Source organism: Sceloporus undulatus, chromosome 1 (assembly GCF_019175285.1).
Source record: "Sceloporus undulatus isolate JIND9_A2432 ecotype Alabama chromosome 1, SceUnd_v1.1, whole genome shotgun sequence".
Taxonomy (NCBI): Eukaryota; Metazoa; Chordata; class Lepidosauria; order Squamata; family Phrynosomatidae; genus Sceloporus; species Sceloporus undulatus.
In genome coordinates this window covers 135,712,717-135,728,843 of record NC_056522.1, presented here as the reverse complement: position 1 = coordinate 135,728,843, position 16,127 = coordinate 135,712,717, and the positions used below count along the sequence as shown (strand labels likewise).

General features: G+C 39.8%; 1 protein-coding gene across 1 annotated transcript in view; it reads right to left on the bottom strand.

Annotated features, from left to right (window-relative positions):
• The window catches only part of MYT1L (myelin transcription factor 1 like), a 409,399-nt gene that overhangs the window by 6,116 nt on the left and 387,156 nt on the right, over positions 1 to 16,127 (bottom strand). Inside the window, 2 exon segments of the mRNA XM_042477632.1 lie at positions 5,090 to 5,193; positions 7,561 to 7,652. Coding sequence (XP_042333566.1) covers positions 5,090 to 5,193; positions 7,561 to 7,652 — 196 coding nt within the window.

The following is a 16,127-nucleotide window of genomic DNA, read 5'->3' as shown; positions in this document are numbered from 1 at the left end:
ATGTAGATGGAAGAGGTGAATTTGTCATGTGCTTCACATTAAAATGGTTCACTGTTCTTCTAACAAGACTGGTAGTTGGGGAAGTGTTTATTCCCTAGATCAATCCATTTTACTTTGTACGGTAGATGTTTCAATGTGGAGGAAAGAGGAGGGGAAAACAGGATTCCTTCCCCACTTCTAAGATAAACCTTGCATTGATAGCTATCCAGAAAACTTGTTATTTTATACCAGAGGAAATGGCTTGCTTTGTAAGTTTTTATTCTGCATGCGTGCATTCTTCTGGCTGCCAATTCCACTATTCTTTACTCCATACTCTTGGGATAAGGAAAAACAGAGTAATAGGCTGAGGGAATTTCCTTTCTTTCCATGTTAACACATGAAGGATGTGTTGATCAGGAGTCTAGAATCTGAATCTAAATACAAACACATGTGTATACGTATGTGTATTAAATCCATGTGTGTGAGGTGGTGCTGGTAAATGCAAAGTATCAATTGGAAGATGTCTTCAGACAATCAAACAGAATGCCCATTCCTGTTAGTAACTTAAAATGGGGCATACCATGTAGATTTTTTATTATCCAAAGTAGCATAGTTTGAAGTGCTGGGGAGGGTTTGATTCATCTCCTCCCCCAAATCCAGTATCCCTCAGAATGTAGCCTTTTCCACTTGCAGGGCAAATAAAAACTGGCTCTTCTAAAAGGTTTTAGAAGAGGCAATTTGAAAGAATTCTAATAAAATAAAATAAATGCAAGGCAGAAGTGATGCTAGGCTGGATCCAATTTTTTAAAATTTTGTGATAAGAAATTGAGATGTGGAACTGTATGATCATACAGCTGAAACAAAGCTCAGGAAATCAGACTCCATATTGAAAGGGAATCACATATTTTCCCCTAGCTTTTATGGGAGCACCCCTTCAAACTCCATGTTCAGTGTCTTGTCTTGACCCTTGCTAGTGTGGGATTTGCTCGTCCCAGAAATGCTACTCAGTATAACTAGAACACTTTGTCAGCTGGGTAACATACTGAGTATTGACAGTTTATGTGACTTAAAAAAAAAAGTTATTTATGGGTCTGGACAGATGGGTGCTTTGTGCTGGCCTCAGCCCGAACTACATGCTCAGCAAACCTACTGCGCACACTGGCCACTATCATTGCACACACTCGTCCATATGGGGCATGCAATGATGATGTCTGCGTTGCACAGCGCCACACTGATGTTATCATTGCCTGCGAGCATGCCAATGGTGCCCCAGGCTCAGCCTAAAAAGAACCCACCGAGAGCCGGTTCTTTTTAGGTCTCTCGGAGCATTTGGTTGCTGTGGTTTCCATCTGAGGAAGAAAGGGGCAGCATCTCACCACCCATTTCTGCCAATCTGTCTAGCCCCTATAATACCTTTAAAAATTGTACGATGAATCCTTAAATGGTAGATTAAATTTTACCATTTCACATGGCAGATATGGTATATGTGTGTTGTTTTTTTAAAATTGCCTCATGTATACAGTCAACCCGCGATATCCATGGGCTTGCCATCTGCAGATCCAAGCATCCACAGATAGCAAGCCCCCACTATCCCATGGTGGTGTGTACACATGGCTGCACCGCCATTATGTTCTGCTGTCCCCAATGGCAGTGTGGCTGCATGCATGAGCCACCACAGGACAATGTGGGCTGTCTCTAATGGCAGCACGGTTGCATGCATGCACCACCATAGGGGAAAATGCGGGCTTGATAATCCTTAGATTTTGGTATCCATTAGTTTCTAGTAGGTACTTCCACATGGCTCAAGTAAAAGTTTTGTGAGTTACATGACTCACAAAAAGTTTTATTACATGAAGCTGTGTATGTGCAGTTGAGACAATAAAGAAATAGAAATAGTAAAGAGTTCTTATATTTGGGATCAAATGTTGAACAGAGCAGAAGCTGCAGTCATGAAATCATAAGAAGAATAAGAATGGGGAGGGCAGCTATGAAAGAATTAGAAAAGATCCTAAAATGTAAAGATATACATGTAAGCTGACTTGAAAACTATAGTTAGCACCCAAGGCACACCAAGCCAACCAACCAACCTTATTTACTCGTATTTTTATCCTATTCTAGGTCAAAAGTCTTGTAGCTCTTTTTTTTTTTTTTGAGAGCAGGAGACATGGAGAGTTGCAGAATGTGATTAAGAAATGTACTGGAAGCCATGTCTAGCTTAGCCCTTACTGTAACATGAGGTAAAAGCTACTGTGTGAAAGTAGAATGTTTCAGGTATTTATACTATAGCGCGCCCGCACCATATGCGGTGCTCTTTACGCGGCTTGAGCATACGCGCTCAAACCGCGGGGCGACATGTCCCATTCAATTGCATGGGTGCATGCGCCCGTTGCGCCCCACGTGCCGCCGCGCCGCCATGCACAAGCCCCATTGTTTACAATGGGGCTTGAGCATAGGCAGAATTCGCCTTACGCGGAGGGATCCGGAACGGATCCCTGCGTAAGGCGAGGGCCCACTGTACTAGGTTTGCTTACCCTTCAGCCTTGAGTTATTCCTCAATTTACGGAAGTAAAAATTGTACATATCTATACAGAACAAAATCCTTCCTCACATGATAGCTTTCATGCTAATGTTGGAAGAAAATGTAAATACAGAATGTCTTTGACCACTTTAATGGAGAAGTAACTTTCCTACATTCTAAATGATTTCAATGTAATAAAAACATTTGGAAAAATAAAATACAGGCTTCTTTGGATGATGCAAATGTAAAGAGTGGTTGCTGAAGGTTGTGTCATTTGTTGCTGTAGTCCTTTTATTTTTTTAAAGAATCTAAATATTGTCCTAGATTTTTTTATTGGCAATTCCCAGTATGAGCTGCAACATTTTATTCATACCCTCAAGTCAGTTTCTTTTAAATTATGAGACATTTTGGAACAATATGGTCCCTTCTCTGCTCTATTCTTGCCTCTTAATGTTTTTAGAATCATAGAATCATAGAGTTGGAAGAGACCACAAGGGCCATTCAGTCCAACCCCTGCCATGCAGGAACTCTCAATCAAAGCATCCCTGACAGATGGCCATCGAGCCTCTGTTTAAAGACCTCCAAGGAAGGAGAGTCCACCACACTTCGAGGGAGTGTGTTCCACTGTTGAACAGCCCTTACTATCAGAAGGTTCCTGCTAATGTTGAGGTGGAATCGCTTTTCCTGCAGCTTGCATCCATTGTTCCAGGTCCTGTTCTCTGGAGCAGCAGAAAACAAGCTTGTTCCCTCCTCAATATGACACCCCTTCAAGTATTTAAACAGGGCTATCATATCACCTCTTAACCTTCTCTTCTCCAGGCTAAACACCCCGTTCCTTATAGGACATGGTATCCAGACCCTTCACCATTTTAGTTGCCCTCCTCTGGACACACTCCACTTTCTCAATGTCCTTTTTGAATTGTGGTGCCCATAACTGGGCACAATATTCCAGGTGGGTCTGACCATAGTAGAATACAAAGGCACTATTACTTCTCTTGATCAAGACACTATACTTTTATTGATGCAGCCTAAAATTGCATTGGCCTTTTTAGCTGCCGCATCATATTGTTGACTCGAACATGAACTTATGGTCTATTTGGACTCCTAGATCCCTTTCACATGTAGTCTCATTCAGCCCAGTGTCCCCCATTTCATTTTTCCTCCCTATGTGCAGTACCTTACATTTCTCCGTGTTGAATTTCATTTTGTTAGCTTTGGCCCGTCTTTCTAGTCTATTCAGGTCATTTTGAATTTTGATCCTGTCCTCTGGAGTATTAGCTATTCCTTCTAATTTGGTGTCATTTGCAAATTTGATGAGTATGCCCCCAATTCTATCATCCAAGTCATTGATAAAGATGTTGAATAATACTGGCCCCAGGACAGACCTCTGTGGGACCCCGGTGGTCACTTCTCTCCAGGATGAAAAGGAGCCATTGTTGAGAACCCTTTGGGTTCGGCCAGTCAACCAATTACAAATCCATGTAACAGTTACCTTATCTAGCCCACATTTTACAAGCTTGTTTGCAAGAATGTCATGGGAAACCTTGTCAAAGGCCTTACTGAAATCAAGATATACTATATCCACAGCATTCCCTTCATCTACCAAGCTGGTAATTTTATCAAAGAAAGAGAGCAGATTTGTCTGGCATGACTTATTTTTCTGAAACCCATGTTGACTCTTTGTGATTATGGAATTGCCTTCTAGATGTTCACAGACTCTCTGTTTAATGATCTGCTCCAGAATCTTTCCTGGTATTGATGTCAGACTAACTGGACGATAATTGTTTGGATCCTCTTTCTTCCCCTTTTTGAAGAGAGGGACAACGTTTGCCCTCCTTCAGTCTGCTGGGATTTCTCCTGTTCCCCAGGAGTTCTCAAAGATTATTACCAATGGCTCCGATATTACATTTGCCAGTTCCTTTAATACTCTTGGATGTAGTTCATCTGGCCTTGGATACTTATATTTATTTAGATTAAGAAGGTATTCCTGTACTATCTCTTTGCTTATTCTGTGCTGAAATTCCCCTATTCTGTCCTCTGCTCCATTATACTCAAGTTGAGCACCCTTTTCATTTTCTGAGAAGACTGAGGCAAAGAAGGTGATGAGTAATTCTGCCTTTTCTCTGTCTCCTGTTAGTATTTTGCCATCTTCTCCACGCAGTGGCCCTACCATTTCCTTCCTTTTCCTTTTGCTGTGAACATATCGAAAAAAGTCCTTTTTGTTGTTCTTAACCTTTATAGCAAACCTGAATTCATTCTGTGCTTTAGCTTTTCTGACTTTACCCCTACACAGGCTAGCTATTTGTTTGAATTCCCCTTTGGTGATTTCCCCATTTTTCCATTTCTTATACATGTTCCGTTTAAAAGTTAGCTCAGTTGAAAGTTCCTTAGTCATCCAGAATCCTATCATGCCTCAGTGAAATTGCACTTTTGCACTATAACACTATAACTCTTAGGTTTTAAAAAATAAATAAATGTTTATCCTTCTGCTCATAGGACCACCTCAGAAAACCATGCTCCAGTGTTTGTTTGTTTGATTAAATGTAAGTTGTATAGAAAGCCACTGAATTTAGGGCTTCATAAAACTGTTACCTGAGTTCGGAGTTTAATCATATCAGCTTCCATCTGGGAGTTGGATTCATTTAGTTCTTTTATTTCTTCATCTAACTGTTTAATTTCTTCATCATTTTCTATACCTATAAAGGAAATATGCAATAAATACGTTATAAAACCAAACTAGGAAATTCTGGTTTTTCCAGATGGACAGCTCTGCAATTGTCTTCTTTTGGTGGAAAGAAAAAAGTCAAAAGAAGCAGCAAGAAAACAGAAGAGTTACAAATAGAAGAGAGCATTATCTGGACTACTATCTGGACATAATACAAGACAAGTCTTCAAGCAGTTTGAGTCAGTTCCCAGATTGAGGTTAAGCTCAGTAAAATAAAATAAAAGGAAAGCAGAGCAGTTAGCATTCACTGCTGCAGCACTCTACAGACAGTGGAGCTTACTGTACTGCTCCAGAAATAGCTGTTTACTATGAATAAATTACTGTTGCAAAGGTATTTGTAAGAAATAATAGCTGGGACCTCTGCCTCAGCTTTAGAAGTAGTAAGCCACATTACATCAGAGCAGGTAACAAGAGCCAAGATAACCACAGGTTATTCTGGCAGGGGGTTTGACTGGATAGCCTTTATGGTCTCTTCCAACTCTATGATTCTAAAAACTATGTCCTGAAAAGTGCCATACAAATGCACACATAAAGTCATAAAATTAGGCCCAATCAGTGCTTCCAACAGAACAATCAGCTGAGGGCATGAACCATGTAAAATAAGATGCTACCTTCTTTGGAAACTGATAGTAAATCCAGCATAGGAGCACAATGGAGAAAAGTTTTGTCTGTACATCAGAGATCTCTCATAAACCAGGAGCTTCTGGATTAGGATGAACTGGGTCACTTAAGAGTATGGCCAAAGAGTAGAGGAAATAATTAAACAGCAATTTTCATGACTGTTGGCTAGTTCAGGCATAGTGCTTGTTGCTGATTTGTTTGAAATCACAACTTGGTTTCATTTTCTTTTTCTTTAAATCACTGTTCATTCCTTGAATTCAGATGCCCGGGACATAGTTGTTTCTTTAAAACAGGAAGTAGATGTTTCCAATCTTCCTTGTTGTGCAAAAGAGGAGAGGATGGAATCTACTAGCTCAACGCTCATGCAGAGTCATTTGTATAGCAGAAAAGTAAGTTCATACATACTGGCAAATTGGGCTTTTTTCTTATGTGATTCTGTATGCATCCATCAGAGAACTGAGTAAGGTATATACAAAAACAACCACCTTGTCTCTGTATCCACTCCTCACAATGGCACAGGAGGAGCACCCCTTGGTTTGTTGTATCAGAAGTCATGCAGCTATATAGCCATTTCCCTGCTCAGGTTTACAATTTTTGAACTCAGGCTGGCTACACTCTTAGCTTATTTTGTACAATAGAGGCAAAATATACTCTCTATTTGCCCAAAATTCATTGTACTGGATCCAGATACAGGCCCAAGCTCCTGTACTGTTATATAACGTAGTAGTTACTGTGTTTCAATTGTTTTGTATGTCAGTTATTTTTATGCAAGCATTATCATTATACCTACTGAATCTTTTGGTCATCTATTGTACGATAGGAGAAATTAAATAGCCATAAGAAATCTGTGACCTCAGGGGGAAGAGTAATTTCTATACTGTTCTTGGAGTAAAACCCACTGAACATAGCGTGGCTTGCATCTGAGTAAATGTTCAGAGGATTGTGCTATAATGACATTTTCACTTTATTGCTAAGCTCAAATTAGATGCATGCGCTTTCTCTGCTGTGTGTCTTTGTACTGTACCAGCAGATGAAAGAAAGAACTCAAATACTACCAGTAGCAGAATCATGCCACAGACTGTACAGTGTGATGGCTCCTAGAATGCCTCCAAAATTGCATTCAGAAGAATTTAGTAAAAGTAGCATAGGCCTGTTACAGACTGCCAAAATAAAGTTGCTTCGGGTCTCTTTGGAGGTATGCTGTTTAAATGATGCAAGCACCCTAAGAAGCCGGAAGCTGCACCAAAGCTGCACTCCAGTGCTTATGAATGGAGTGTGGCTTTGGCGCGACCTCCTGACTCTTAGGACCCATGCATCATTTAAATAGCATACAGTGGTACCCCGGGTTACGAAATTAATTCGTTCCGCGGTTAATTTCGTAACCCGAAATACCTTCGTAAGCCGAATTCCCATAGGCGCTAATGGAAAAATAGCTCTCTGCTGCCCTCCGGTGGCGGAAAATAGCGCCGCGGTTTTTTCGTAACCCGAAGAAACCTTCGTAAGCCGAAGCAATAAATCCCTATGGGATTTTTTCGTATCCCGAAAAATTCGTAACCCGGCGCATTCGTATCCCGGGGTACCACTTTACCTCCAAAGAGACCCGAAGCAGCTTTATTTTGGCAGTCTGTAACAGGCCAGAGTGAGTAAACTGTTGCCACAGACCAAGAATAAATAAGAGTAATATTTCTCCTGTAATCCAGAACAATTAACTATTTACCATTGCTAGCCCGCTGCTTTATTGTAAGCATTTGTTCTCCCGACAGCTTTGCCCTCTTCATTGCTGATGTAGCTCTTGGGCATCCTGATAGACTGTAGACAATAAGAAAGGAAAGAGCTATTAATCTTAATGGGATACTGATGATAAATATGTCAGCTAATGCTTCTGTTGAAATGGAAACAGAGATAAGTGTCTCCCAAATGCCATTGATAAGCTGCTGGTTTCTGAAATAATAGGTATGTTTCCCAGACTGTTATCCTCTTTTGTATTTAACAGTCCTTAGTTTACGTTGTATCAATGAAATACTGTATAAAGAGTTACGCCCAGATTTAGGTATATTTGATTGGATTGATGGAAAATCTAGATCCCATTTACAAGCAGGAACAACATACCCATTTGACAGCAATGACAGCATGCAGAATGGTTAATATAGAAAATTTGCTAAGAAGCAAATGGTTTTCTTTTATTATCATAAATTATTTTAATAAATAATATATAACCTCCCACTGTAACTACAAAGCATGCCTTATCGGAACTGTTATTCCTCAAAAGAAGTTAGTAAAACAGAACCTGTCTTCCTACTGATTTTGATTGTTTGTATCCTGGTGCATATGAAGCCAAAGTAATTGTAAGCAGAAAAATTAGATTTAATACTGTTTACTGTTAATAAAGTGCAACTAACTGAAGTACAAAGAAAAAAAGAAAGTCCTGTTGTGCTGGTGGATTTAAGCCATGGACCTTATCATACGGAGGCACTCACGTGGGTAAAACATTGCTGAACTGTTGCAGAAGTGCAAAGGTAGGATCGTTTGTCATGCTTCTAAAACGTAATTGAGGCTTCCCGCTTTCCTTCTGTCAATGAAGCGTTTGTGGAGAAGATATTTTTCAATAACAGAAGAGCCTGTCATTCAAAAAATGGCTTCTCCTGGCTTCTCTGTGAATGCTTTGTTGATGGAAGGAAAGCAGGAAGCCTCAATTACGTTTTAGAAGCACGACAGATGATCCCACCTTCACACCTCTGCAACAGTTCAGCAACGTTTTACCCATGTACATGCCTCCATGTGATAAGGTCCTATGTTGAATTTAGGTGTCAGGTTTCAATCTTATTAAATATAAAGAAATGTTGCTGGAAATGCATGAACTATGCAGACCTGCCATCATTTGAACACCAGTAACCACAAATGAGTGAACAAATATAGGACTGGACCCTCATATCTATTTGAATCTTCTCATAACGTATCCCTACACAACAGCAGTAAGACGGATCTCTTCCGGAAGTTCCGGCAGGCCTTTCCTGAATCGTTCTCCGGCCATCGGAAGGAAAATCTAACTGCTGACCTCCGACTTCACCACAGTTATTGCATTGTTTTTTAAGTATGTTTTATGTTTTTAATTCCACACTGTTTAATTGTATTTTAAGGGTTTTTTTTTTAGAGCTTGGACTGTATATTTTAACTTTGTAAGCCGCCTCGATTGCTTTTTGTAGAGAGGCGGGATATAAATAAATAAATAAATAAATATTTATTATTAGGGATTTAGATCTGCCAAGACTCCAACACTGGCCAGCAATACCTCCAAAAGCTGCATAGCTATTCTGCCACAATGTTAAGTTGGTCACAATTCCCAATTTCTGCCACAATGTTAAGTGGGTCACAATTCCCAATTGTTCAGTTTCTATCAGTCTCAGACAATATAGCTAATGGTCAATGATGATGGGAGTTGGAGTCCAGGGAAGTCTGGGGTGTACCAGGTTTACCTCCCATGATTTAGCAAGCTTTCTGTTGCTCATTTTGGATTAACCTGTAAATGGCTTGTCTTTCTGGAAATTTGGCAGAATGTTCCAAGTCAACTATACCTTTATCAGAAGCAACTCTTCAGAGCAGTGCTACAGGCAAAGCAACAGAGAAACGGGTCTGTTACTTTGTTCAAGGGTAGAGCCAAGCCAAGTCAAAGTCACTTTGATGTTTGAGGCCTTGTAGCAAGCCTCCCATCCTCATTCCTTGCCTAATAGCCAAGGCCTGTGAAACAATTTTAAGACCTGAGGTGGAAAATCTAACAAACACGTGCACAACAGGTGTGTGTGCACGTACACGCGGTGGGTAGGTCAAGGCGAGGAGAGTAGAATATACTAATCCTGTCAATATAGTTGATTTATGCCTGTGTAAGTGCCATGACATCTCCAAAGAAGTCTGGGAACCACCGTATGGTAAGGCACAGGTTTCAACTCCATTAGAGCTTTAAGATCACCTGGAAAAGCATTTATCTCTGTCCTACCACCTTCTTGGTGGTTGCTCTCAGGCTCTGGAATTCCCTCCCTTGAAAGGCCTGGTTGGCCTCACACCTGCTCTCCTTTTGGTGGCAGGTAAAAACATTATTGTGCCACCAGGTTTTTAGGAAATTGAATGGGGTGGACTTTTAGTGATGTGCTGTGCTTTTTATGTTCTATGGTCCATATAATAACTTTCAATGTTTTTAATGTTTAAGGTTTCAATCTGATAAATACTTTAATGGCTTTTTAGATAACTTTAGATAACTCTATATTTATACCTTTATCAAACATTTTGCATAGTTTTTCATCTGTATTGTTTTAGATATCTTGTTAGCTATGTTGGGAAGAAGGCAGAATATAAAAGAATGAAACAACAACAACAACAACCCTAATCTTAACATTCTGCTAAGAGGAGACCAGTCTGTACTCATTTTTTCCCTAATATGTCTAAAAAGATTAATTGGCCCATTATAGAAATGGTGATGGTGTTTCTGACATGAATGAAAAGGTAATTAATCCTCAGTGTATGTGGGATAAAGCAAAACTGGTTTCAGGAAAAGAGAGAAGACAAGTAGTGCATTCACGCTGAAGAAAATCCATGAATAATTTTTTTTAGCTTTTATGAAATAAAAGGCAAAACTTTTCCAACCCCTGTAGTCATCAGTTGTTCTAATAATAATTCCACTGAAGAGAAACAGCATTTCACCAGATTATTTGGTTGCTGTGATAGGATAATACACATCATCTCAGATCAGATAGAAGGCCTTTATAACTTTCTCCTGAATCATAGGTCTCAGGTTACAAGTGGGATTAGTTTGTAATCCTACTTTAGCTCATTTTCAAATGCTCCAATGCCTGGTAAACCTTATTTCGGCTTTCACACAGGCTCACAGATTTATAGTTTGCATGCTCTAGAATCACAAGGTTTTGTGTAGGGCAAAAGTAACAAGATAAACTAGGATGTTTCTTTCCTTTGTCAATGTTTATCAGTGACAAATAATATTGTGAAAAGATTTATCAGACATTGATAAATGCTATATAGTAACACACAAAGCTACCTGATAGAACAGACTGATGTGTTGCTATACTTTGTTGGTGCTACAGTGTGCCTTCAAGTTGTTTCAGATTTATGGCAATCCTAAGGCAAACCTATCACAGGTTTTTCTTGGTGAGATTTATTCAGAAGAGGTTTGCCACTGGCTTCCTCTGGGGCTGAGAGTATATGACTCGCCCAAGGGAATCCAGTGGATTTCTATAGTCGAGTGGGAATTCGAACCCTATTCTCCAGAGTCATAGTCCAGTGCTCAAACCATTACACCACACTGGCAGGTATTGCTACAATTAGCAGACGTGTATAGCACGCATGTATACAAACCTGAAAGCAAATGTAGAACATAACTATATTGTTGAATTACTATACTGAGCACACTTCTATTCAACCATATAGTAGGCTTCTACATTTGCTTTCAGGTTTGGCGCTTTGTGAGTCTCAGAACAATCCCCCCCCCCCCCCACACACACACACCAAAAATACATGGAAATAGTTGAATCGAGCCTAACAGTTGATACATATAAGAAGTAGATTTTGTACAGTGCATATATTCTACTCATGTATGATAATCAACTGTAACCTAGTTTTATTGAAAGTCATTCACAGTGGTGAGAAACTGATTAGAAAGTTCAGTCTTCAAAGTCTGAGGGATGTGAATGGCTTCCTAGCTGCTTGGTGTGTGTGGTAGTGGGGATCTACCATTTCAACTGGTCATTCACTGAGACCAGACACTTTAAACAATCACTTCTGATCATACTCTCCCTGCTGATGGAGCCAGAGAGTCTTCGATTTTTCTTTTCTTTTCAGGAAGTTCAAGGCACTGAAGCAACAGAAATGAAAACTACTGCATACCAGTGAAGGGAGGGTCAGCTGCATTGTATAACTGGATGGTTGAAGACTCCTATGAGATGGGTACTTTTTATAAAACAGGGTGGGAGTTGGATATACATTCACTTATTTCAGATGTGAAATGGCAACATATGTGGTCATGTCCTCCTTATAAGTCCAAGCCATCTGCTCTAAGGGACAACACATTAAAGGTGGTATACAGATGGTACCTGACCCCTGTTCAGCAAGCATGAATGACAAGGAAACATCTCCTTTGTGCTGGAGGAGTTGTGGGGCAAGAGGTACTTATCTACACATGTGGTTTGAGTGCCCACATGTTCAATGATTCTGGACACAGATTGTTCAATTGATTTCAGACATTACTAAACAGAAGGTCCAACCCACCCCAGAGTTGCTTCTCTTGTCAACAGTCCAATCTAATAATAAATCTCTCCATCACAAAGAAATCATAGCTTTTTAAGTTGCTACAGCAAGACTAATCATTGCCAGAATCTGGAAACTAGGCCATCTGTCCATGAATCAAAGGTGGACAAAATTCTGGGAAGGTTAGTTAATGGAGAAGCTTACAGATGGTGTCAGGAGAAACTGAGGCAAAGGACGGTAACCAGTTCAAGGGAAAGTGGCTGCCTCTTATAAAATATATAAACTCCACCACAGCATCACAGGAGATTTTGGTCTGGAGTTCTGAATGAGACCTCAGTTTTGTAAATTTATATTTTAGCTTGTGTTTTTAAAGCAGAATGGTGATTTAATTGTATTTTACCTTTTATAAACAATAAATTGGACACAGTCAAAGCATGTATTAACGTGTATAACTATGGCAATTAGGATGGAAAGAAATCTTACTTTTGCCACCATTGCATTTGCATACAGTCATAGGGTGGAGCTGTTCTAAGTAGTGAAAAGTTCTCTTATATGAAGTACTTGAGAGGTTAAAACATGTAGTTACAAGTTACAAATACTGTATGTTTGTTAGCCATTTTACAGGTAAAGCTGCCCACACCCATCCCAACTCAGATACCAATATTATATACATTCCCAGGGGTATAACACCGCCCCTCCCTTTTGTCCTATTCTGATGGAGGTTTTTCAGGAAGTTAGCTTGTGATCTACTTGTATACTTGATCTTTGCACTTCCTGGCTGTTGTAGGAGACCTGATCAAGTGGGAAAGAAGCTGGTAAATGCCTATTTAGAAGAAGGGTAATGCATATCAACCGGAAGATGGTTGTTGTGCCCATTTTTCAGGACTGAGACAATTTAGGTTGTATTGACAGATGCACTACACCAAGAAAAAGGCAGGAAAAGTGAGTACCAGTTCCATCAAATGGGCTTCTCAGCAATATTCAGCCTCAACCAAGCATTTTCAGGGGCTGCTTGTGCCTGGTAACTGGGCCAGGAAGATATGTTATAGAGATTATCATTCTTTAGATCTATTTTCAAAAGGTTGCGCAGGGGGAGACTGCATCTACACTGCAGAAATAATGCTGTTTGAGACTGCTTTAACTGCCATGACTCAATGCTATGGAATACTGGGATTTGTAGTTTTGTGAGATACCTAGCTTTCTCTGTCAAGAGAGCTCTGGTGTCACAACAAACTACAAATTCCAGGATTCCATAGGATGGACCCATGGCAATTAAAGTGGTGTCAAACTGTATTAATTCTGCAGTGGATAATGGATATGGATATTACAGAACTGCCTCATTCTAATTTTTGTAGATTTAAGTCCACTTATGAAGATGCAAATTCCCAACAGGATTCCAGCTGTTACACCCATTCTGTGACAAATCCTCTGGATGCCAGTTTGCTTCTAGACATTATTCAAAGTGTGTTCGCATGTAGATTCATCCTGAAGATGCAGCTAGGGCTCATGGAGGCTTTCCACTGTGATAGCGGGAATGAAAGTCTCTGTTGTGTGACAAGAGATGACCCAGGAGAGCCAGGCCAATGAAACTGTCATTAGGAGGAGGCTGGATTTGATTAAGCCAGAACTGGTTGCACTGGGAGAGCATAACAAAGCTCTGTCAAAAGTCATGTGTTCTGCAGCAAAGTGAAAGGTATTTTTTTTCTGACAGTAATTCTCAGAATAGGGCTTAAATATATAGGGACCAGATCTTGTCTGATCTTGGAAGCCAAGCAGAGGCAGTCCTGGTAAGTACATGGATGGGGAACTGGCCACAAGTATCAGGCTACATTACCGAGGATGGAATTGACAAAATCGAATCTGAGTATTCCTTGTCTAACAAAACTGTATGAAATGCATGAGGTTGCCATAAGCTGACAAGTGACGTGAAGGTATACACAACTCTCAGAATGCTATGTCTCGTAAAGCTCTTCTCCATATGCACTGCTGCATTTACCCACTTTTCTATCTGTGTTCATCAAAAAGATTTTTAGTTTTGTCTTTAACTAGTTTTATTGGAAGCCTGATTGCTTTTAGTGCAAGCTTTCCCTGACTATTCCGTGAAAATGAACACTATCATTCTTTTACTTCTACTTTTTGTGTGTTCCTCTGGGACCCACAAGGTGCTGGAGAACATGTACAGTGGACCCTTGTTATACACTGGGGTTTGGTTCCAAGATCCCCCGTGGATAACAAAATCTGTGTATTCTCAAGTCCCATTAAATATAATGACATAGCAAAATGGTGTCCCTTATAAAAATGGAAAATTAAGGTTTGATATTTGAAATTTATCCTTTTTTGAACATTTTCAAACCGTGGATGCTTGAATCAGTGTATAAAAAAAAATAAGTGTATAAGAAGGGCTGACTATATCTAGTTTAGCTCTTTCTACTTCATCTAGATACTACAGTATGACCATGTGCTAGGAGCTGCTTCTACACTTTGCTTGCATTCAAATTGCTTTGCGGAATTTTCCTTTTTAATTTCTCCACAGAACACCAAATTACTTAGGCTGCATCTGCACTGTAGAAATAACCCAGTTTGCATCATGTTCACTGCCATGGATCTGTGCTAAGGAATTCTGGGAATTTTTTGAGAAACTTAGCCTTCTCTGTTAGAGAACTCTGGTGCCACAACAAAATACAATTCCCAGAATTCCACAGCATTGAACCATGGGATTTAAAGTGGTGTTAACATGGATTATTTCTGCTGTGCCAATGCAACTTTAGTCTCAACTCTTGCAGAAACCATGATCCAGTCCACTCTAATAAGTTTGAAACAGACATGATCAGGTAAGTAACCTGTTCCATCCAGATGTTTTGAATTAAAACGCCCAGAATTCTGACCATCAGTTATGCTGGCTGTGACTAATGGAACTGCAGTTCAAAACTCTGAAAGGGCTGCCTTTCTCTGATGAGCCCTTTTTTAGCCCTTATAGCCATTCTTTTAAAACATTAAGTGCAATTCTAATCTAATCTCTCAATACTAAATTCTGATTTATAGATTTTTGCCTATTTAATCATATGTCTTGTATATCTGACATATAGGAGAATGTCTATTTCACAAGAGCTAATTAATTTTCTATCCATGTTCGTAAAACCAGAATGCTAATTTCCAGATAATTTTTGATTCTAATGTGTTATATAAATTTCACCTAAAAGCAGTGTGAATGCGAGCTACTGGGGCCAATTGGCTAAAATGTGGTACTGGGAAGTTTCAAAGATTCTGTAGATACGTGTCTCTCTCAGCACCTAGAAGTAACCTGAAAACTTTTATACTTGAGAGCAAGGGAAGCTACACCACTCAGAGCAGAGCAGGAGACTGGATGTTGGCTAAATTGAAATAGTGGTACATGCACTGGTAATCTCTCATCTTGATTTCTGTAATGCACTCTGCTTGGGGTTACCCTTGTACCAAGTTCGGAAGCTTCAACTGATTCAAAATGCAGCAGCCAGACTGGTCACTGGTATTTCTAGGTTTGACCACATAACACCAGTGTTAAAATCTGCCAATTAGCTTCCAGGCGCATTACAAGGTGTTGGTTATTACCTTTAAAGCCCTACATGGCTCGGGCCGAGTTACTTGCAGGAAAAGCCTCTCCCTACATAATCCTCCCCACACACTTAGAACATCAGGGAAGAATTTGTTGGAACCCTGTAATACTCGATTAACCACAACTTCCCACAGAGCATTTACTGCTGCAGTAAACTATGGAACAGTCTGCCAGAGGAGATCCGTCTTATTACCACTTTAGATGACTTTAAGAAGGCACTTAAGATGGATCTCTTCTGGCGGGCTTTCCCATAGGATTTGTTATAGAGACGATGATTAAGACCCCACCCTAATCATGATGGTATATGATTTGATGCTTGGAGATTTTAACAAACTAATAGGGATGTATAATTCAGTATTAGTATTTTATTGATTACTTAAACTGTATTGTATTATTTTAATGTTGTAATCCCACTTCAATCCTTGAAAGAGGTAGGACATATA